Consider the following 22,748-nt stretch of genomic DNA (forward strand, 5'->3'; position numbering starts at 1 on the left):
CCCCGTCCCGGTCGCGCCATGGAGCGGGCCCCGGCCCCGGCGCCCGCCCCCTCCTTCGCCGATGTGCTGCGGCTGGTGCGGAGCGGGCGGGAACCGCCGGGCGTGCGGCGCCCTCGGGCCTCGCCCACGGGGGAGAGACCCACCGCCTCCCGCCTGCCGCCGCCCACCAAGCCCTGGGAGAGCCGCCCCGGCCCCGCCCGGCCCTAAGCCCCGGCCTGCCCTGCCCCGGGGGAGCCCACGCCCGTGCGAGAGCCCCCCCCCCGGCCCCCAGCGCGGCTCTGAAGACAGGTGATGTAGAAACGTACAAAAGAACTCTTAACAAGAAGCGCAAGGCTGCCGCCCGGGGCACACGCTCGGCCACAACCGGGCACTCGCAGCGGCGGCCAGGAGGGCGGAGGGGGAGAGAGGAGGCGGGCGGAGGTGGGAGCGCTGCCGGCGCCACGGGGGAGCACGGGACGGGGCTGGCATCCAGCGGGGCAGCTGCTGCTGCAGGGGTCCGGGCTTGTGCACGTCGACGGGGACGCGGCCTCCATGCTTTACAGCACTGCAGGAGGGCCGTGATCCAGGGTCGGAGCCAGGCTGGAAAGCCCTCTGCTTGCTGCTTCTTCAGCCAGAGACAAACACACCAAAAAAACCAACCCACTGCGGTGCCGCACCAAGACAGGTGGTGGGCTCAGCGACACCAAACACTCCCAGGACAGGCCTGGCTCGGCCACCTTGGTCTCTTGTGGTCAAGGCTGCAGCTTCATGCAGAAGAGTTTTGTGCCGCCTTCTTCGTGAGTTTCAAGGCATATGTATTGAAATAAAGCAAAACAAAACATGTCCAATCACTTCAACACGTACCCATTATTAAGGCATACGTTTTGCAAGGATTTTTCTTCGAAAACAAAATATATCTCTTTTTTTCCGTCATTAACAGTATTCACTTCATGCTGTTTTATGACCTCTTTATCTTTGCAGCTGCAGCCAGCGCTTGAAGAACAAAGAACCCCCACCGCTCTCAACGCAGCAGCCTGGTGGGAGCAGTGATATTGCTCAATTTCCATACGCCACATCTCAACAGCTAGTGGTCCTTTAGGAAGTGCAAACAAATTTCAAGAGAGCCGCATTTCCTCGCCATACAGCTTCGTGACCTCCCCGTCTCAATACAAACATCAAATTAATCTGGAAAATGTCTGAAGAACCTGAGAACTGACTTAACACTTGAAACCTGCAGGGGGCAAAGACAGGACTGACACGTGCTTCCTCCTGCCCAGCAGCAGCAGCGCCGTGCCCGAGGACAGAGCTACTCCACATTCAGCTTTGTTTTTATGTTCATGGCTGCCAGCTCCGCCACAAAGTAACGGAAGACATGGGGCACAGGGACAACCTCGATCGTGTCCACCTTGCTGCAGACAGAGCAGGAGTACCTCCTGTTGCTTGTCACAGAGGAGGAATGCAGCGGTTTCTCCAGCACAGGAGATGTCATGCTGCCACAGCTCATGCAGACATAGGCTATAGAGCCATCGGAGCAGTTGAACAGGCGGTCTTGCAGCAAGAAAGACGTGCCGTGAGCCAGCAAAGCATCACGCTCCATTTCGCCGAAGCGAATCCCGCCTTCCACGTTCCTCCCCTTCACAGGCTGGTTGGTGACAGCGTCTCGGGGCCCCGTTGTTCTCACCTGGAACTTGTCCGAGACCATGTGGCGCAGGCGCTGATAGTACACCACTCCCACAAAGATCTCCGCCTCCAGCTCCAGGCCACTGATGCCACTGTACATCTTCTCTGTCCCAAAGTAGTTATAACCTGCGCTCACTAAAGTCTCACCAAAGTGTTTTAAAGCGGAGTTCTTCTCCGTGAAGGTGAAGGGAGTGGCGTCGTAGGAGACACCGTGCAGCGCCGCCGACTTTCCCGCCATGCTCTCGATTAACATCCCAATGGTCATACGGGAGGGAAAGCCGTGAGGGTTGAAGAGAATGTCTGGAACCATCCCGTTCTCTGTGAACGGCATATCCTCAACTGGCCAGAGCTGGCTCAGGATACCTTTCTGCCCATGACGGCTAGCAAATTTGTCTCCGACAGTTGGATTTCGGGGAATCCTCACAGTGATGCAAGCCTTTTTGAATTTCCCAGTGCCACGGTCATTACTGCATAACCTGACATTGTCTACAATGCCGACTTCCTTATTCCTGTGTAGGTGGAAAAACAATCGCAGCAAAGGTGTCAGGTGTGCTAATGATTTTTAGCTAGGAATAGGAAACAAAGGGAAAAAACCAAACCACTTTATAAGTCTCATAAAACGCCTTGGGACAGCTGGGGAACAACACTTTCTTGAAAAGTACTATGCAGTAGCGAGGGAAATCAGACTGCATAAGAATTAGGGCAAGGAAACAATACAATGGCATCACACAAGTGCCATTCATTTGCTTTTTCTAATACTAGAAGCACAGCTACAACTTTCAGGTGATCAGGTAATGTGCCCATGATTTAAAATAAAGATAATTTAAACCTGGTCCATCTGTATTGCACTTTATCTGACAAACTGTATCCCAGTGCCATTTGTTTTGTGTTAAGGCAGCAGTCCCTCTCCCTACCCCCAATAAATTCACACCATCTTGGTGGGATACCAAAATAAAGAACCAGGTTCAGTGCAAAGCAGAGAGGAAAGTTCAGAGCAGAAAGGAAAGGCACAGTGTGAGCTGAGAGGGCTTTGCCAACAAGTGTCTTGTGCACAGGGGCGTGCTGCTTCTCCAGATGAACCCTCAGCCTGATGTTCCACATGCTAGGTATCTGCTGCAGACTTCACTGTTATGGAGCTTTCAGCCCAAACTCTCCACTTGTTCTGGAGATGACAGCTAAGGAATAAATACATTTTGTCCCATGTTAAGAGAAGGTTACTTTTCTTCTTCTCCTTTGAAGTCCTAACGAACACAGTGTTTGCAGAAGGCCTGTACTTAAATTTAGCTTCTGTTTCAAGGCTATTATTTTGCTGTGCCCAAATACAACCAGGGTACACACAAAAGCCTCTGTCCTCCCTCTCTTTCAAGCTACGCATAAGATCTAGCAGCATATGAGCACTTAAGACAGTAGGTAGAACTCCCTCTTAAGGGCCTCGGGTCTCTGGGGCAAATTGGGGGCAAAAGCCAACACAGAGCTGGGAACCTCATCTCTCTGTAGGAACCTAAATCATTATCTGATTTGGACCAAAAATGAATAAAAGCTGAATAGGGAAAATGACTCTCTGGATAAGGAACCTGAACTAAGGCCGGGCTGGCATGAGAGAGCTGGGGAGCAGAAGTGTGAGGTGGGAAAGCCGAAGAGGGCTCCACAAGTGCAAGAACAAGGCTGAGCTTACAGATCCCCACTACCATGTGCAGAATCTCTTAGCCCTGCTCTATGACCAGGATGACTAATTCTACAAGTCCACAGCAGTCTCCCCAGTGCAGCCAAGGCACCATCTGTTACAGAGTAATAAACAGTAACTTTCCCAGTAATGCCAGTTACTGTTACCCAAGTGCTTCTCAAACTAATTTGCCTTCACAATGGGAATAATTACACAGCATTATCCTCACTCTATCAATGCTGTAGAGACACACAGGTAAGGCCTGAAGTTGTACGGACAACTGGGAGTGCAGGATGCATTTAAATATATCAGGTTTTGTCAGTGTTTTTGCTTTCCTTTCCTGAAAGAATTAAGAGGATTTTAATGAAAGCCTCAGCAGCCTTCTCTCTTTCAACTGAAGTTCAAAAATCTTACAAAAATTACCTCCGAAATATTCCAGGGGAAGGGAGGGGTGTAGTTGACACATTTTAATATTCTAGCAGTTTGGAAGCTGCAATGTTAATAAAAATGCTCTTTGAACCCCTAATCCTGTAACAACTTTGCTTACGAGGTTTTCTGGCAAGTCTCTGGGACAGGCACTTTGGTTTGGTTTTCCGTTTGGTGTTTCTTTGGGTTTTTTAGACAGAACACTTTATGCGAGCCAATTAACAAAAAGTTACAGAAAACTTTTGGGGATGGACAGAGGCAGTCCTTGGGAGACAGTAAAACATTTCTGCAAGCTCTTTCTTTTTACCGGCCTCAGATTCTCCTCCTGGGATAAGTCAGGCTCTGCAGCATACACTGGCTTAGAGCAAAGCCGTGACACATGCATGGGAGTCACCTACAACATGAACTTCATGCTCTGTCAAGACATGGACACTATCACATGAGGAGAAAAGGGAACACCTGGAGGAAAAGATACTGCAGTTCATCAGGGCCAGCTGCTCTCAGACTGCTCACTACCAGGCGTGTGGAGCCAGGAGGGACAAGCTGTACTTACGGATAGTACACAGTGAAGGTCTCCCCTGTGTTGAGGTTCATGAAGCCGTAGAAGGGGTCCCCAGGCTGTAGGATAGAGCCAATAAAAGGGAGTCCATCAGCATCCAACTTCTCCATAACGTTTGGATCACCAGGCCTGACACCAAATACTAAATTATCGCCTGCCCTGCTGGCTTTAAGGGAAAGGTCAATGCTCTCCATCTTGATAACACTTCCATAGGCAAACCCTCTCTGCCAGGAAGATTTGTTCACAATCTAAAAAGAAGAAGCAAAGGCCTGTTAAAGATTTGCTAATAACTCCAACAAAGAAAGTATTTCCATTCCCGTCCGATGCAAGTCACCGTTCCAAAAGGCCCAAGCCTCCTGTAACCCCAGTATTTTTCAATGCTGGAAGCCCACTGGCTTGCACAAGGGAGCTCCACTCTACTCTCAGTACCTCCAGCATTACCTGCGGTAACAACGCTTAACCGCTGTGCTCATTTATCTGCCCTAACAAGAGTCTGTGGACTAGCAGAAGCAGAAAATGGGCTCTTCTCAACTAGGTACCACCCTTCTTCCCAGTCCCCCACATCAAATTCCTTTACAGAACAGCAGGATTTCTCCTTTTGGTGGCTTACCATTGCATCTTCCATGTCATAGCCGCTGTAGGAGATGACAGCCACAATTGAATTGGTGCCGACCGGATAGCTGTCCATACCATAATAGTCATACATGCTGGGCCGCACCAGAGGGCTCTGGGGAGTGTGAAGGTGGTACAGCTTGTTATCTGAGCGGTCCTTGTAGTTATAAACTGGAAACCCCATGGTTTGCTTTCCTATAAAGAAAGTTGGATTTATTCAAGATCAATTCAAAAGTTAATCTGTTTCATCCTCCATGTATCTTGTTATGAAGAAAGGTGGAAATACTTACAATTTAGAGGTATTATCAATCTTAAAACCCTTGGAATTTAATAACTGCCCTAAGTCCAGCTATAAAAGTTTCTATGAACCACAACACTCAATTCCTTTCATAGGATTTCATAAGGACTATTTGTAATTTTGTGTCTTTTCCACAATTTCAAAATCTCCAGTAAGGTTGGTGTGGTGTTTTTTGGTTTTGTTTGTTTGTGTCCTGGTTTCAGCTAGGACAGAGTTAATTTTCTTCCTAGTAGCTGGTATAGTGCTGTGTTTTGGATTTAGTAGGAAAATAATGTTGATAACACACTGATGTTTTTAGTTGTTGCTAAGTAGTGTTTATACTAAGTCAAGGATTTTTCAGCTTCTCATGGCCAGCCAGCAAGAAGGCTGGAGGGGCACAAGAAGCTGGGAGGGGACACCGCCAGGACAGCTGACCCAAACTGGCCAAAGAGCTATTCCATACCATATGACATCATGCCCAGTATATAAACTGGGGGAGCTGGCTGGGAGGGGCGGATCGTGGCTCGGGAACTAACTGGGCATCGGTCAACAAGTGGTGAGCAATTGCATTGTGCACCACTTGCTTTGTATACTTTAATTCTTTTAGTATTACTATTGTCATATTATTATTATCATTATCATTGTCTTTCATTCCTTTCTGTCCTATTAAACTGTCTTTATCTCAACTCACGAGGTTCTTTTCCTGATCCTGTCCCCCATCCTAGGGGTGGGGGGGGGAGTGAGCGAGCAGCTGCGTGGTGCTTAGCTGTCAGCTGGGGTTAAACCACGACAGTTTGCTTTTTGCTTTGTTTGTTTGTTGTTTTTTTCCCCTCTCTCCAGAGTTTCCCATAGTGAGGCACACCTTACATATTTCCAGGCCAAAAAGCGTTTGCTTCTGCAGTATAAATATATTGGCAAGGAAAACAAGTTTTGAACATAGTCACATTGGTACTTCCAGAAAAGTATGAAAAAGTAGTAGCGTTTTAAGGATCTCTTTCTGATAATATTGTCAGAAATGTAATATGCTAGCGATGCTATCGAGGTAAGGAGACCTGCTCTCTTGAAGTCCCTACCCACACACTTTCTCTTAGCCTGCTTTTTTTTTTTTTTTTTAAAATAAGCTTCTTGCACATCACTTGCACCTCAGCTGATTGAAACCCCACTACACACCCTATCCCAACTTCTTTCAGACAACCAAATAAATCAATTTAAATCTTTGTCAAATAGTTTTCAGAAAAACCCCCACCCTGTTGCCACAGTGCTGTATTACTCTCTTGCAACAGATGCCTAGCAAGTGTCCTCTCAACAGCTGCAGTGTCAAGACAGCAGTCGCTCACTGAAAACAGGTGGCAAGGAAACCTCACACTAACTACTGCAGAGCATCTACTGTAGCTACCAGTCAGAAGTAGGTTAACCTCTGTTGGTTGTGGGGACGAGGGGACTGTTGGCAGCACAGTTGTCAGACGCTAACACCACCAAACAGCTGGTGCAGTGCCCTTCACTGGTCTATACGATCGACAACATCAAATTAAGAAAAAAACAAACAAAATTTACTAAAGGCTTAAGGAAGGCAACATGAGTGCAACAACCTAGAACTGCCCACTGGAAGGCAGCCAGGATGATAAACTTGACTTCATTTACTTTGCCATGAAAAAAACCAGCTGTTAGTCAACCTCAATGTTGAAACAATGGCTGGGAAGAGCTGTTATTTGGGAATGCAGGAAGACACACTGGAATAGACATGTGAGAGACTTTTCTTCCCTCTCCCTTGCCCAGGGACTTGCAGCATTAGGTACTACAGCACTTACCCATCTGGCACTGGTACATGTTTCGTGGACTTTGGTTGTGGTCGGAGAAGGGGATGAGGTTGGCCACCACACTCAGAATGCTGTGAGGGAAGAGCTCCTGGTGAGTGGTCATTCCAGGCACCACCTCCGACTCCAGCGAGGCCACGTTCATGAAGATCTGCAAGCATCAAATCAGACAAAACTCATTCACTACCTTCTTTTAAAGGGAAGGAAACAAAACAAAGATGCTTCCGATGTCCTTTTATCCATTTCAGTTTTAGCTGTGGTCGTTGTCTGCATCTTAGTGTATTAGCAGGCAAGAAAAATATCAAACAGCTGTTAAACTACCTATCACAATCACAGACCAACTGCAAGGAAAGCAAGTCTGGACATACAAAACTGCAGTAACACATCCTCCTTCCTGTCTCCCATTTTAATTGTTCCAAATGGGCAAGTTCCTTGGCAATCCACTGCTTGGCTGCCCATGGGCAATTTGGAGAACGTGATGTAACACAAGATGAGACAGTACACACAAGACAGCCATCCTTCGCCTCAAAAGCTTCACTAAATTAATAGTGAAATCTGCTCTCAGTATCTCAAAAAGATCCCTACAATCCATCTAAGGCATTTACCAGAAACCAATTAGCAGGAGGTGAGAAAATGCTTTTGCCACCTATTCTAGCTCTTCAACACAAGCTCCCTATGTCCCATCCTCAGCTCCTTTCACAAATATTTTCCAAAACATTGTTTTTGATGCTGGGTACCTCTGTAATAGTCAGCGCTTTATAAAGGAAATATGCAATCCCCACCTGTTCCAGAGTACCAATCCATTCATTCCTTCCATAGAACAGGTTTCTGACAGGCCGCACCATCCGGCAAGGGGTAGTAAAAATGAACAACCCAGGATACTGACTGGGTTTTCCTGTCATTGGGATAAGGACCACTTCTGCCCGTGCAGGAAATCTCTTCTCTTGTGTTATCTGTTTGTGCAAAGAAATACCAATTTAGAAACGCAAACCAACACTGGTTTAGTTAAGCTGCACGTAACAGGCTCCACAATGAAAATGCCAACTACAGGTGTAGCTACTAACATAAAATGGTGAAGAAAAGATTTTAAAAATACTTCTAGAAAAATCTCCACCAAGAAAAGGACAGAATATTTCTATCTTACCTTTCTCAACAAAAAAAGTTCTTCTAAAAATGATGACTTCATAAACCAACAGACCAGACATACAGATATAAACACAAAAAACAGAAAAGCCCACTCCAATACTAACATACAGCCAAAGATAACTTACTGGGTCAGATTAAAAAAAAAAAAAAGGCAGCTTAAAAAAATGGAAGTTTTCAAAAAAGTTCCAAACATGCTTATTTTTGACCATTGCATATTGAGGATGTTTAGCCAAGAAACATTTTAAACAAGACAACCTTGAAACGGCGGAGGGTTTCTGCAATCTCAGGAGCCAGCTCCCACTCTACCCAGCCCACCACAGAGCCGTCCAACACAACTCTGTAACACTCCGCATAAGGCTTGCTTGGAGACGCATCAATGGGGGTGACACCTGTGAGAAGAGTGGGTTGGTAGAAGGAACAGCCAAAAAAAAAAAAAAAAAAATCAAACAAAAGACAGAAGTTATTTCTGCAGGAAGCTTCAATCCACACCAAAAAGCTTTCTTTCTCAGATGTCAAAAAATTCAGACCTACAGGGCAAAGCTGTAGATGACTTAATGGAAAATATAAAAAATGCACAACTAAGGATGCCATTCCCCTCCCCATTTTTCTGATTGAAATAAGGATTCCCTTTATTGTGGTAAACACAAGTGAGCTGCAGTTTAATTCAAGTCACCAGCAGCAATAGAAAGTCACTGCTTGGTCCAATTTCTTAGAGCTTGTACTGTGCAATTCCTTGTGCTTAAGTTAACATCTTCACTCTACAGCACGCAGCTAAGAGACATTTACATTGAACTTTACACTCTCCAAAAGGCTGACATGCCTGTGTAAGCAACACGCTACTTACCGCTAAGCAGAAGCAAAGTACTGGTTTAACTTGATTTCACCTTCTCAAGTTAACAGTGTACAGTGATGGTATCTGGAGAACCTTTCCCAGAGATAAGTTTGCAGGGCAGAAAGGTAAAAAGGAAGACTGCTTCATTAAACGATCAAGCCAGTAAAACATACCCAGGGAACATAACAAAGGTGGAATGTCTGTCACGGGCACCATCTCCGTCACTATTTCACACACAGCTGTCATGTGGTTCATCAGACCGCAGGGTTCTCCATCTGGGGTGTCCACAGGGCACAGGAACCCCCAGGATTCAGGCAGCAGCTTGCGAACAGTTGTAGTTCTCATCTGGGAAAATGCTGCCCCTCTGTGTATGCAGCGGAAGTGGGAAAGGTAGCGAATGAAATTCAGCTTGTCTCCCACCACACAGAGACCACTGTCCTGTAACATGCCCAGGCCTTGGGAACAAAATTGAGATTTATGTCAGGACATCATCCAGCTTTAACAAATAAAGTATGATGTTACAAGGCAGTTTCTTATTTTTCACTGACAAGCCCTAAAGATGCTCACACAGGATCCCAACAACAGAAGGCACGTGCTGTTGCCTGCGCACAGGCAACTCGGTGACCTGTAAGAGGCCTAGAGACTTTAAATTCCAAGCTGTTGCTTAAAATCCAATTCCCTTTAGAAACACGTGGAAGTCATTCCCAGTGAAGCGACTTGGGGATTTGCAGCTGGTACTTTTTACTGTAATTCTGTGGCCTTCTAATCTCATTTCATTTTCTAGTGGGCATTCCATTACAACATCATCACACTAGACACTTCAGGGAAGCACTATGTAAATTTGAAATACACATTAGTGAAGCAGTTTCTCTCCATTTAAGCTCACATGACCAATGGGGCAGTCCTGATAAACAAATGCCCCTTCTCTGTCTTACACTGTACCTTGTAAGAAGAAATAATCTTTGGGAAAACAAATCAAAATATGGTTGGTGTTTTGGACAATGCTAAATTTAGTTTCAACTATTTATCTGGGTAGAGGCTTTGCTTTAATAACTAACCTGTTTTATACCATGCATAAAGTCTATGCTTGAGGAGAAATCTTGCCTTTTTTCTCAACTATCCATTTCCTCAGACCACTTTCATTAATTCAGTTACAGTGTAAAATGTCTGCATACAAGCAATTTTTTTCAGTTAAGAGCTCAGTTTTATGTTGTTTCTCATTCTGTTTAGCAGGAAAAAAAAGGCTTCTTAAGCCTGAAGATTTACCGGTTTTAGATCGCAGGTTACCAGTTGCAAGAAGATACTCAAATGGCTTGGTAAAGTCTGTTGCCAGGCTGAATGCCTTCACCAAGCTGTCTGCATTTATGTTGATATCTACTTTTTCTGTTCTTTTCTCCAAAACGAACTTAACAGATTGCAACCAGCTTTCAAGCCTCTCCTATGGTTTAAAAGTGAGAGATTTAAATTTAAAACAGGAAAATAAAGGCTCAAATTAGAACTTCACATCAGTTGCATGTACTACAGAAATCCTCTGAAATCAGCAGGATGGACAACTTTTAGTGAACTGACAGTTTTCCAGCCATATTTCCCATACTGACTTCATTTTATAAAAATGCTGACAGTATCACACCAACACAGACCTGCAAGCAAAATACCCATCCAACAGCTTAGTAATCACTTCCACCCAGACCGGTGACAAGTCTGGCAAACGAAGTACAACAACAGAATTTAACAAAAAACAAACAAAACCCCAAGTAGAAATTGTACCTATAATCTGATCACAAGAATAACTCCACTGATTAGCCTGCTAAATACAGTGACGAAGTAAAACCACATTACGAAGTAAGTTTAGATACCAAAACTTGAAGGCCATGGACACACAGTATTTAAATGTTGCTGAGACAATCTGAGATAGTGGACTAGATTTTCATTTTAACTGTAATTTTATCACTGCTGTGATCTTAGATACTATATAAAACCAGGGAAAAGGTCGTAAGATACCCAACAACGCTTTGAACTCTTAGTAAAAATCCACTGTATACAGCCACACTGTGTCTACTGTATGCTCTAGTCTATCTAGGATCTTTGCATTCAAAAAAGGGGCTGTTAACTCACTCCCCTGCTGATCTGACAGGGCCAGGCAGGAAAGCAACCTTTTCTGGTTCCTGGTGGCAGTTCCATACAGCATTCCACTAAAATGCTTCACAGAACTCACTTTTTATTTTATTTTATTTGTAAACTCACTGAAACCACTCAAGTAGGAGAGAGGTTTTAGTAGTCTTTCAACAAACCAACGCTAAAGAAACTTTTGGCTACAATGGAAAAGAAAGGTTAAGAAAGAGTTATCTAATAACTCAGGGAAGTATCTTTACTTGGGGATGGGAACTACTGTTCCACAATGATTCTCATGGGACAGACAAGCTTCTGAACAGGAATACTTTCCTCCTGGTATCCTAAAATGAGGAGTCTCTAGCAATAAACTGAATTCATGTTGAATTGGAATAGATTAGGAAACTGCATTTTTACATCACCAGTAATAAATTAATTGCGTAAGTCAGAAGCACGCTATCAACTTCCTGATCTGTAAAGGAATTTAAAGATGGGAGAGCAATGACAACATCATGAATCATCACTTTTGGAAGATGGGGGGCGGGGAGGCAGTTATTTTCTTGCATGTTGCCATGTGAAACAGCAGCAACACCGCAACAAGGCAGATCTTTACCATTCCCGTATCAATTGATACAACAGAAGTATGCTGTTTCAAAACCCTCTTCAAACACCAGAAGGATCGGTATTCCTCCTTCCTCAGACTCCCACCCTGAATTGGGTGCTTTCATTTGCTCTGGAAGGCTACGAAGCTCTTTATTCCATGCTTTGTACAGGCTTTTCTTCAGCATATTTAGTACCCTATACTGAGACAGCCAAGCCTTCCTCAACTACACTGCCTGGTTACACTACATCCAGCACTCTCAGCCTTCATAGCATATCCAGGCTCCCCACTCTTCAGTCTGGCTCCCGCACTTCTCCTGTCCCCATGGTCACTGTGGGGTCTGGACTGAACGACCATTACATTCACAGGCTTAAATCCCTTAAGATCTTACCTTGAAGAACATAAGGAAAAGCTGTCCTGGGGTAAGCACTTCTTGATTCATCAGACTGTCTGGATTATCCTCCATGCACTCCCCTTTGGCAAAAGCATACAGCTTCCGGGTCATCATACACAGCAGGTAAAATTTTTCAGTTCTGTTTGTCAGGTGTATGCAGATACATTTGCTGGAGGAAGAGAAAGGAGGAGGACAACTAACACCGTCTCTTCATGCTAGCTGTTCTTCAAGTTTCTCCTAAATAATCACAAACCAAATTTTTTGGCTAAAAAGCCTAACAAGGCACAAGCTTTTCCCTTAGTATTATATGAATGTTCCAAGAAATAATAATAATAATAAAAACCCCAGAGACTGAGCTGAAAAATGATCAGCTTGTCTTTTTAAGGGGCTAGTTTTGTTAAGGATATACCTGGTTGATTAGATGAAGGTGAACCTTGTGGAAGATTGATTTTACACACTCCCATGTTAGATGTCCTTATAAGTATGCAGTTCATGTAAACAGATATTTGAGTCAGGACCAGTCAACAGATTAGGTTTGCGTGTTATTTTACAGTAGCTATGACACCAATCGTATACCCGCACATATCCACGTACATGCACCCCACTCCAAATCCGAGCTGGAAACTAGTAGCAAACCACGAAACATTTCTATTAACACTATCGGTGGACTGCCACAGGAAGTCCAAATCTCCACTCCTATCAACCCACATGTGGAAAACTGTGGGCTGAACAACACTCTAGCACAAGCAAAAAGGAAAGCCACACCTAATTCCCATTAAAGCTCATTGACCACTTTCCAAGACACTTGAGATCACTTGCTCTCCAAGACACAAGTGTAATAGTCTTCCATCAGCACTCAAGGATTTTTTCAGCTTTTCACTTCTGCTCTACATTGCCCTCTACTAAAGCCTTTGTAACTTCACTGCAAAGCAAGACAAAACTCCGAAGGCAGGTTCTGTCCAGGTAAGTTACAGTTCCAGCACTCTTACATACAGGGTACATCCCAATTAATGTTTTCACTGTTCCTCCTCTTCTGTCTCCTCAGCTGAGGCAAATAAGGTGTACAGAACATATCAGAGGAAAACCAAACCAAACCAAACAAACCACCCACCAGAATATTTAGAAATAAGAAAATCAGAGTAATTCCAACTTTCTTGAAATTATCCACTCGCATTTCTCAGTACAAAGTTCTGTGCTTCCAGCTGGTCTACGGACTTTTAAGTGCCCCTCTGAGGCACCTGCAAGCTGCCTTTGTGTTTCCATGCACCTGACCACCCCCTATTTAGAAGTACTCAAGGACTTGGGCATCCCAAATGATCCTTTTCATGTGCTAAAAAAAAACTCTCAAAGAGCAAACACCTACTTTAACATAAAAAGAAATTATTTAGTTGAATGCCTGTCGCACAGGCTCAAAGCCAGCTCTTCCATTCCTTTCTAACTTATTCCATGGAAGGAGCAAGATTTTAAAGCATCTAATTTCTACCATTTTAAAAGATAAATGTAATTCTCATCATAGTTGCCAATGGCTGTGTGAAACTGATAAACTGCCACAAATTGCAGTATTTCTGTTCAACAAATAAAGCCTCGAGCAGTCACAGACCTAGCTTTAACTTTCTCTACCTTAATCTTTAATATTTATGTTTTTCATCAAATACATCAGAAAATCACATCTACATAACAATTGATACCCTCTCCTGAAACCATTTTGGGGACACTTGTGTCAATCCATTAAAATACACATTTCTGAACACCACAAATACAGATTATCATAATATCCTGGAGTCCCATCAAAAACTGGCCACTGGCTATCGTTTTATAAACGCATGTGAAAACCATAACAAAATGTGATGTAATATGGCAGAGTACTCTTAAATCTGCCTATAATTTCAGCACAATTACACTGAATCACACACTCCTACATGCACACATACTTCAAAATGAAATCTGCAGCCTGTTCATTGCTGTACCACTCAGGAAGGTTAAGTTTTATTCTGAAGCTCTTTCCCAGGTATTCGAGGACGTTTTGCTGTGTAAAACAGCCTGCATCCACTACTGCTCTCATCATCTCAGTAACGCAGTTCACATAAAAGGTGTCACCTTCCTTTTCTTTGATCAACTCTTCAAAAATCTGGTAGTCTGGGAAATTAACTAATGCCTGAAAGATAGAAGTGTATCAGATCAGGAAAACAAAGTCATAGCAACATCTGTCCATAAAATACAGCAAAAGAACTAGGGCACCCCACTGATTTAGGTTTTCAGTCCTCTGGAAATACCCTTCCACCATGCAAACTGAAAAATACTGTGGGGTTGAGGTGCTTACAGAGTAATGCAGGAGATTCATACCCTGATGATGATCACAAGTACTCCCAATCCAATGAGACCCTTGGAAAAAAACAAACTTGCATCCTCTAAATTAACAGGCTTCTCTTGTTTAGGTAAGATTTACTAATATCTTTACAGAATGAGCTCACTTAGGAACATGAATTTAATTCACCATTGTCTCAAGCTGCTACTTATTCTCATGCAAATCAAAAGGCAATTTAGCCTTTTAATGAAGGCTATTAGAATGAATTCACTTTAGTTTCAGCACTTCATATACTAAAGCTCATACTTAAATCCAATGTTCTTAGCTCTTGGTGTTATAATGGTTTCCTAGCTGTTTCTTGTCAGGGTTAAGCAAATATGTTGTCCACCAATGACTTCTGTATTTACTGGCAAATGTGCCTCATCTTTAAATAAACTATTTGTTCATCACATTTAAGTAAGCTTCAGAAAGTTCAGGAAAAATTGAAGGCTGCATGAAAAAGACACTAAGGCAGATTTCTTTATGGAAGGGGGCAATGTAAGCTCAGTTCTGCTGCTTGGTAATCATGATATATACAATTTGGAAGCAGCCAGAGCACGTGCTGCCTCTTGTCCAACAGAGGAGAGCACTGGGATGATTACACAGCAAGAAGAAACCAGAATTACAGCCAGAACGGACGTGCAGTGGGGCTGCAGTGGCAACAGTCTGCCACAGTGGGACCTGGACGGGCCACAGGAAACCAGTACAGAACTGAGCTTGATTGATGCAGGGGGGGTGTGCAAACCCATAGAGAGTGACTACTTATGGAAGAATTCAAAGTTCAGACAACACAGCCTGCTTATCCTGAGATCTCGTGAGCTACCAGAAAGTCAGTACAATTCCTCTGCATATTAAAACAACAGGTAATCAGCTACTTTTGGTAACTACTTTTGTTGAAACAAAAGTTGAAGAAAAGTGTTGAAGAAAAAGTGAAATGCATTGTGCAACAGCAATGTGAATACAGCAGGTTGAAAGAAGAAGATATAAATTCACTGAGGCTGATTTACATGATGCTTCCGTCATATAGTGCCACAGGCCTCTGATTTGCTCTAACACTTAGCTGCTGTAGGTAAAACACAAGGCTGAAGTTCTCTGGCTCTGCTACTAGAGAAAGTATGCTTTTAGAGGAGAATTTTAAAAGTCTTGGCTGAAGTAAAACTTTTGCCTGCTATCCAAAGAACAATTTATATCCATCAAAGGTGCTCAAATAGATCCCTCCAGATCTTCATTGCTTCCAGTTCCAATCAGAAACAGCATTTTATTTTTCTCCTTAAAAAAAAAAGCCAGTTCACTGGTTTACTTTTAGATGGGACAACCTGACTTCAATGATTAATGTTCACTCACTGAACACTCAGTTGTCATTCTGTTTTAAAAAGACTCCTGAAATCTTTCACATTAGGTGGCAAACTCTTACACCCTCCAAGAGCTATTCATCCAGAGCATTCATTAGCAAAAAGCCATGAAACCCTTGCATAACTCTCTCCTCCTCTCTTGACTCTGCACACACTTCCTCAGCTGCAGCTGAGTGTTACATTACAGGCATAGGCTCGGTTTGGACTATAGTTCTTCAGCCAGTATAGGAAGGATGACTGAAAACACTTAATATGGAATTAGCTTCTTCTCATTACTTAAATAAAAATGCTTAGCAAAACTTCCATATTTATTCAACACAATGCACAAGCATTAGTTGTTTACCTTCAGAGCAAATCCCAAGGGAAGGAAGAACAACTCTTTCTGAAAAATGAAATTCACCATGACACAACCATTTTCCAAGTAGTGAAGGTTCATATTTATTGCAGTGTGCTCATCCTTAACACAGTGCATCACTACTCCTGCAAAAATTAACACAAGCAAAGACCAATGTGAGCTGTATGAAACCAACTGGCTGCACTGGTGTGACATGTCCGAGCAGGTGTAAGACAATTAATGAGAGAAACTTCGGTACTTCGTGGCTGAGAACACGAGGCAGATCACTAGTTTCAGCAGCAGTCTCCCATTTCAAATAAATACACCAGCTCAATTCAGTTCTTAGTGGACAAATGTCTCAGGACAGCCAGCACACTTGCTGAAAGGCTTGGAAGATGCTTACAGTTTTTAAGAAAAGGAAAACCCCAAGCCTCAACTATTCTGTCTGTAACCTCAGGTTGTAAGATACAGCAACACACAAGTACTTTTCCTAATTGCAATCTGGGTCAAGTTTTCACATCTCTGTGTTCAGGTGGTGCCACTGAAGCAGTGTTTCCTGGTCCTGTTCCATGCTATCCACTGCAGGACAAAGAAAAATAAAACAAATGGGACCGTTTAAACTGGCACTGCCTCAAAATTAATTACTGTGGAATTACAGTGTATGCTCAAGTGCCCCGGTCCAGTCAAATCAGCAGCTGGTAACATCTGAGTTTAAAACCGTAACTTTTCTGGTTTAATTAAATTTTAAACTCATTTTACTGAGTATACCTAACAAAGGTATGGGACAGCCAAGAATCTAGTTAATCTGCTTCATGTAAATTAAATCTGCCATCTTGAAGTATGGATAAACAAATTCAATGAAACAAGTTCAGCAGTTTACACTGACTTCTACTGAAGGTAGGGTTTTAGTTACACCTTCCACATAACAAAAGGTCACATGTACTGCAAGGCCTGGAATACAATCTCCTCGCTCAGCACAGGTGGCTCAGCTCCCACAAGGCCAGCCCCTGCCTCATGCTTGTACCGTTATGGTGGTGGTGTTGACCCTTTATTTTTATACATAGTAAAAAATATAAACATTATACAAGAGCTACACCAAAACAAACTACCAAAAGTCAGCTATAGATGGTCACTCCTGTTTGTCCTCAAGTAGTTACTAGCAGGATGCCACAGGAAACTGTTCAGCTTACCATACTCTGTGAAACCAGGGCCTCTGTTTTTCCATTTGTGTCTTGTCATTGCAAGAGGGAAATTTCGCCTGGGCATAATCAGCATCCTAATAACTTTTTCTAAGCCATTAATTATAAAGTAGCCTCCCATTTCCTGGCAGAAGAAGAAAAATCATTTTAATGTGCTTAGAAATTCATAATCCAGCATTTTAAGTCAAAGACAAAAATACTTATATGTTAACAAACATTTAATGTTTTAACTATGAAACACATAGCAAGACATATATTTCAGTACTGCATTTGGAGAGGCTGCACTCCTTGCCAGTGACTACTAAGTCTAAATGTAGCATACAGTGCAAGGAAAGGGATGCATGTTCCACAAATTGAAGGAAGAAAGAAAAAACCCAAAAACACCCTGCGTGGTCAACTGAATGGCTCTGAAGAGCTGACATTAACTATTTTTTTAATAAATACTCTGAAGTTCTCATTTTGAGTTTATAGTGCAGAAAACCTCTTTCTGGTCACATACAAGCTTAACACTGATAAATTTATAGCTCCCCAAATGGTATGCTATTAGACAAAAAGTGTTTCAGTAGCAAGTAATACTATGAATGAAGGTACAAGCGGCATACTAGGGGGGCACCAATAGTACGCCATTGTAGATTTTCTTTCATAGTTTGCTCGCTCTTTCTGTGAGCACAAAATACGGCACTAAATAATTCTGTATTCATTTCCCCACAGCTGACGTGCTACTGGGGAGACGAGGAAAAAGCTGCAGAAGACAACTGAGAATGAAAACGTCTCTTTCAATGCCTGCTCTCCCAAACTTTGTCTCCACAGAGGCCCAGTCACAGCTACATAGCCTCAGCTGCCGGTTAGCAGTAGAGAAGCCGTATAGTGGAACTGTAGGTATAAGCACCAAACAGACTCCTGTATTCAAAGACAGTTGTGACTGCAAATTTTTCAAGATGCTGTATGGAATCACCATATATAGGGTACATTCAGACAAAATAACAAGTCAAACTTGAAATAAAATATAAACGCTCAAGTTCTGTAAAGAGAAGCTGGCCTGAGATACTGCTCATGTAAAATGCAGATTTTCCTGACCCACAAAATCCCCGTTACCTCTTCCTCCTCATGGTGCTGTATGAGCTCTTGCGGAGAAAGATTATAGAGGTTGCACAACTTGGACTTCACCATGATTGGAATATACCCCAGGGGCTGTTTAATAGTTCCTTGTGGCATGCCATTCACTGACCAGCTGATGTCAGCCTAAAATGACACAATGCAAACAGTGAGCAAATTAAGTTGCCCTTTTAATCTTTCCTGCTATATTAACTGTACATTTAATATAATCACAATCTGTTTAACAAAATTCTATCACTGTAAAATGGTAATAAGGATAATAAAAAGCAGAACTAGTAGATACACGCATAAAGATTACTCCATTGAAAACAGTCAACGTGGGTTTACAGAAGAAAATAATACCAATCTACAACTAGGTAAAGAAGCTGCTAGTAGAGTGAACAAAGTTGATACAGTCTACTTTGCCTTTCAGACCCTTCAACAGAGCAGCCTAAATAAAAAAGGCAGCCACAGGATATGAAAGGAAACCTCAGAAGTTAACGAACAATTAAAAGAAAAAGTAGAAGAAAACAGAAACTGCTTAATGAAGCGACATCCACACTACAAGCCTGCAGAGACCTTTCCTAAGACTTGTTCACTTAACATGTTCATGAGTGATCTGAAAAACGAGAAAGAAAACTGTGTGTGAAAGAAAGTAATTTATTTACAACAACAAGATCTGGCAGTGGGTCTGCAGATCACCTTGACTCTAAGAAATAAGGTGATAAAATGCACTGTGGGAGCAAACAATCCTAACTTTATAGGCAGAACAACAGGCTTTAAAAAAGCTGCTGCCATGCAGGAAAGAAACACCAGCATTGCAATACAAAAACATTGGTTCAACACCTGGCAACAGTTAAAAAGAGTAAATTGAATCTTAAGAATTACTAGGAAAGGGAAAGGAAATGTTACTGTGCCCCTCTAAATCCACGGTGCAGCTTTACACTGAGACCTCTGCACAGTTCTGGTCTCCAGCTTAAGCTATGACTAAAGGTATAAAGTGGCTCCCATACAAGCAGCTGCTCAGCAGACCGGGGCTCACTCCTCACCTTGGGGAAGCGAGAACTGCAGGAAGAATCTGAGGAAGGGGTATGTGGTTAAAGGCATCACAGTGGAAACAGGGAATGACTACACACTGCTTCCTGCTGTGCAAGGGCAGGGAGCGGGAGAGACCAACCAACCCGTCCCAGCACAAGGCACAGCAAAATGTTTTGTTCCAACTGTTCCAAACATTTACACTGGTTCAAAAAATAATTAAACAAACATTGGAAAAAAGATTGGAAATAATTCAGGTATGAAAAATAAAAGCACCTCTAGCTCAGGAAAATCTAAGAGCCACTGGGAAAATAGCTGTGAACAATCTGGAACTGCCCCACTTCCATGTTCAGATAAGATACTGCACTTACAGTTGCTTTTATCACTGTTAGTTGTAATGCTTCAGACAAAGGAAAAAAAAAAACCTGAAATTGCAAGCAAGCATTCCCTTGCACTGGGTGCCTCTTGTAAACGAACAGCTCAGACACAATTACACAATTTTTATAGAAAAGAGCAATGGCTGTGCAATCCTTTCACAGTGCAAAGAAAAATATTAGCTGGGGATGTTGCTTCTTCTCTAGGCAAATTTCAGAACAATTCAGAAAAACGATGAACATATGATGTGAACAAGAGGGATTTATAACTCTGGACTTCTATACGGGAGCTTTTGAAACCTGGATTCCTGCAGAAACAAGTTTTGGATTGTCATGCTTCCATGTCTCCTTCCAAGGTCTTCAGAACTGGCTGGCTGATTGCAAGGCAAGGCAAATTTGACAGCAGAGTAAAGAACACAGCTAGGGTCCCATGGAAAAGAAGGGCAGCGGAGACAGGGCCTGTTACGAGCTCAGTTTGAAGGGAAGCTTGCGCAGTGAGCTCATACTTCACCAACAGCCGAAACTCCAGGCGGGACAGAGCTCTCAGAAATCCCCCCGAGACAGGTGAAACCGGGAAGAGGTCTTTAACTAAAGCACACAGAAATGCGTGAAGGGCTCAGCTGGCTTTGCTCCCCACGGGAGCAGCGGCGTGGGGCTACCCCGCGTGACAAGGACACGCGTGGCGGGCGGGCAGGACCCCGCCGGCGGCGGCAGCCGGACACTTACGGCGATCCTGCCGCGGTAGGTGCTGCGGAGGCCGCGGCACTCGGCGGGGAACACCCTCCTCTCCTGGCAGACCGTCCCCGCCGGCACGGCAGGGGGGGCGATGGACACCCCTGCCACTACCAGCGACACCCGGCTGTCCTTCAGCGCGAACTCCAGCGGGGAGAGATCCTGCAACGGCACCGGATGAAGCACGGCGGGCGGAGGCGGGAGCCCGCCGGGAGGGCCCGGCCCCGCGCCCTCCCCTGCCGCCCTCCACTTCGCCCCCCCAAACCTGCACGGCGCGGTAGACGCCCTCGCTGACGGCGTAGTTAAAGGACTCGATGTGGGCGCCGGGCAGGTCGCGCCGGGCTCCGCTGCGCCCCGGCGGCCGCAGCCGGTGTGAGTCCTCGCCGCGCTCCGCCATGCCGGCCGGCCGCCGCCACCGCCGCCTCGCGCCGCCTCACGGGAAACGGCGGGGGCGGGGGCACGCGGCGCCGGACCGCGTGCAGGGCTCGCCGTGCCGCCGCCAGGCCGCCGGGGGGCGCCGCGGCACCCACCGCCACGCGCGGAGAGCGCGCCTGCGCATAGCCGCCTAGCCACCGCCCCGGACGCCGCGTTTCTTCCCTGCGCCTAGAGCAGCTCACCGGCCTGTGGCCCGCAGCCACCCCCAGCCGTATCCCCCCCCATCGCTGCCCCCCACCCTGTGCCCCGCGGCCACCCCCAGCTGTGTCCCCGAGAGCTATGCTTCCCCCGGCAGGTACTCCCAGCACCACATCCCCAGCCATCTGCACCCATGTCCCCCAGGGCCCCTGCAGGAGCAGTGGGGAAGCTTTGACACCCCCCCACCCCACATCACTCCCTGCCGCCTTTGCACCCCTGGACCCCCAAACAGCCCCCACACTCCCTAGCTCCCACCAGTGCTGGGACAGCCCTGGGGTGTGAGGCCAGCACCCCTCATGCCATGCTGCTGTCTCGCATTTGTCACCCCGAGGTGAGGAAACCTCTGCTGTGGGGCTGGGCTGGCTCCTGGGGTCCCACACGGCAAGGGGGGCAACACTCACCACAAGCACCCACAAGAAGGTATCCCGGGGGACCTGACATCCCGGGGGCCTGTTGCCCCAAGGAAACACCGCAGGCTGTGGGGTTTGCATGTTTTAATGATGGTTTAGGAGAGAGATGGATAGAATCGCCGGAGATCCATGAGCTCAGACACCCGCCGGCCCCACACGCACATGCTGACGTGAGAGCAGCTGGGGACTTGAACTGGAGCCTGGTGGGCTGCCAGCTTGGCAGCGCTGTATGTGCCCCACCATCCTCTCAACACCAGGGTTTTCTGAGGGCTGCCATAGTGGACACTGGCAATGAGACATGATTATGAACCTACATACGGCACAGTATTGCTCTCCTGGGGGAGAGCTGCACGTGCAGAACAAGAAATGCTGGGAGCAGGGACATGCAAGCAGCCCTGAAACATGCTGGTCACAGCAGGGCTGGGAAGCTGGGCCACCTGGATGAAGCAGCTTTTGAGCCTTTCTTAGACTCCTCCAGCGTTTTCTGTCGGCTGTGGCCAGCCACCGGATTTTGGCAGGAGCACAATAGCTGTTGCATGGTAATCACAACTAACCTGGTATGAGACAAGCCACATGGGAGTTACCTGAAACCCAGAGTCCAGCGGGACCAGACCCTGCTGGAAAACAGAGCCAGAGCACCTGGGCCTGAAATCCTTCATGGCTCACATGAAGGGATACAACTAAGACTAGAGACATTCTGCAATATGGTAGGTGTCCTCTGGAAACCCAGCACCATCCTTTGTGAAAGCTCAGGAAAGAGAGTAAGACCTTTTCTATTGACCTTTTAGCTGAAATAAGCTAGAAAACATTTATTGTTGTGTATTCCTAAAAAAAGAAACAAACAAAAGTCTTACAAGGGCTTGTGAGCATCACTTGCAAGGTGCACCCATGGCTGCAATGCTCAGGCCTCAGCCATACACGCATCCTCTAATCCACCTCAGCTAATATTTTGGGCAAGACCTTAGGCACTGTGCTCTCCGTCCTTTATCATTTAACTCCTGTGCTTTACCTTGGGGAGCACTTTGAGAGGTAAATACATGTGATACCTGCTGTTTTCCTCCAGAGGCTGTTAGTTATTTCTGAAAAATTCAGCAAAGAAGCCAATGATTAAAGTGTCCCTGAATTGTTATCTCACTCAAGCCCAGCTG

The 22,748-nt window shown here is 45.0% G+C and overlaps 1 protein-coding gene across 1 annotated transcript; it reads right to left on the bottom strand.

Moving 5' to 3' along the window:
• Positions 1-294: 294 nt before the first annotated feature.
• POLR1B (RNA polymerase I subunit B) lies at positions 295-20,901 on the bottom strand. The gene is made up of 15 exons (XM_050893525.1): positions 20,823-20,901; positions 20,552-20,719; positions 18,417-18,563; positions 17,313-17,445; positions 16,132-16,268; positions 14,024-14,247; positions 12,090-12,261; positions 10,255-10,426; positions 9,162-9,443; positions 8,412-8,545; positions 7,793-7,963; positions 7,005-7,161; positions 4,918-5,114; positions 4,302-4,555; positions 295-2,168 (listed from the first exon to the last, which is right to left on the bottom strand). Exons 3-15 carry the CDS (start codon positions 18,534-18,536, stop codon positions 1,286-1,288), a joined length of 3,036 nt encoding a protein of 1,011 aa, XP_050749482.1. The 5' UTR covers positions 18,537-18,563; positions 20,552-20,719; positions 20,823-20,901; the 3' UTR covers positions 295-1,285.
• Positions 20,902-22,748: the final 1,847 nt, after the last annotated feature.

The sequence above is a fragment of the Gymnogyps californianus genome, chromosome 3 (assembly GCF_018139145.2).
Source record: "Gymnogyps californianus isolate 813 chromosome 3, ASM1813914v2, whole genome shotgun sequence".
NCBI lineage: Eukaryota > Metazoa > Chordata > Aves > Accipitriformes > Cathartidae > Gymnogyps > Gymnogyps californianus.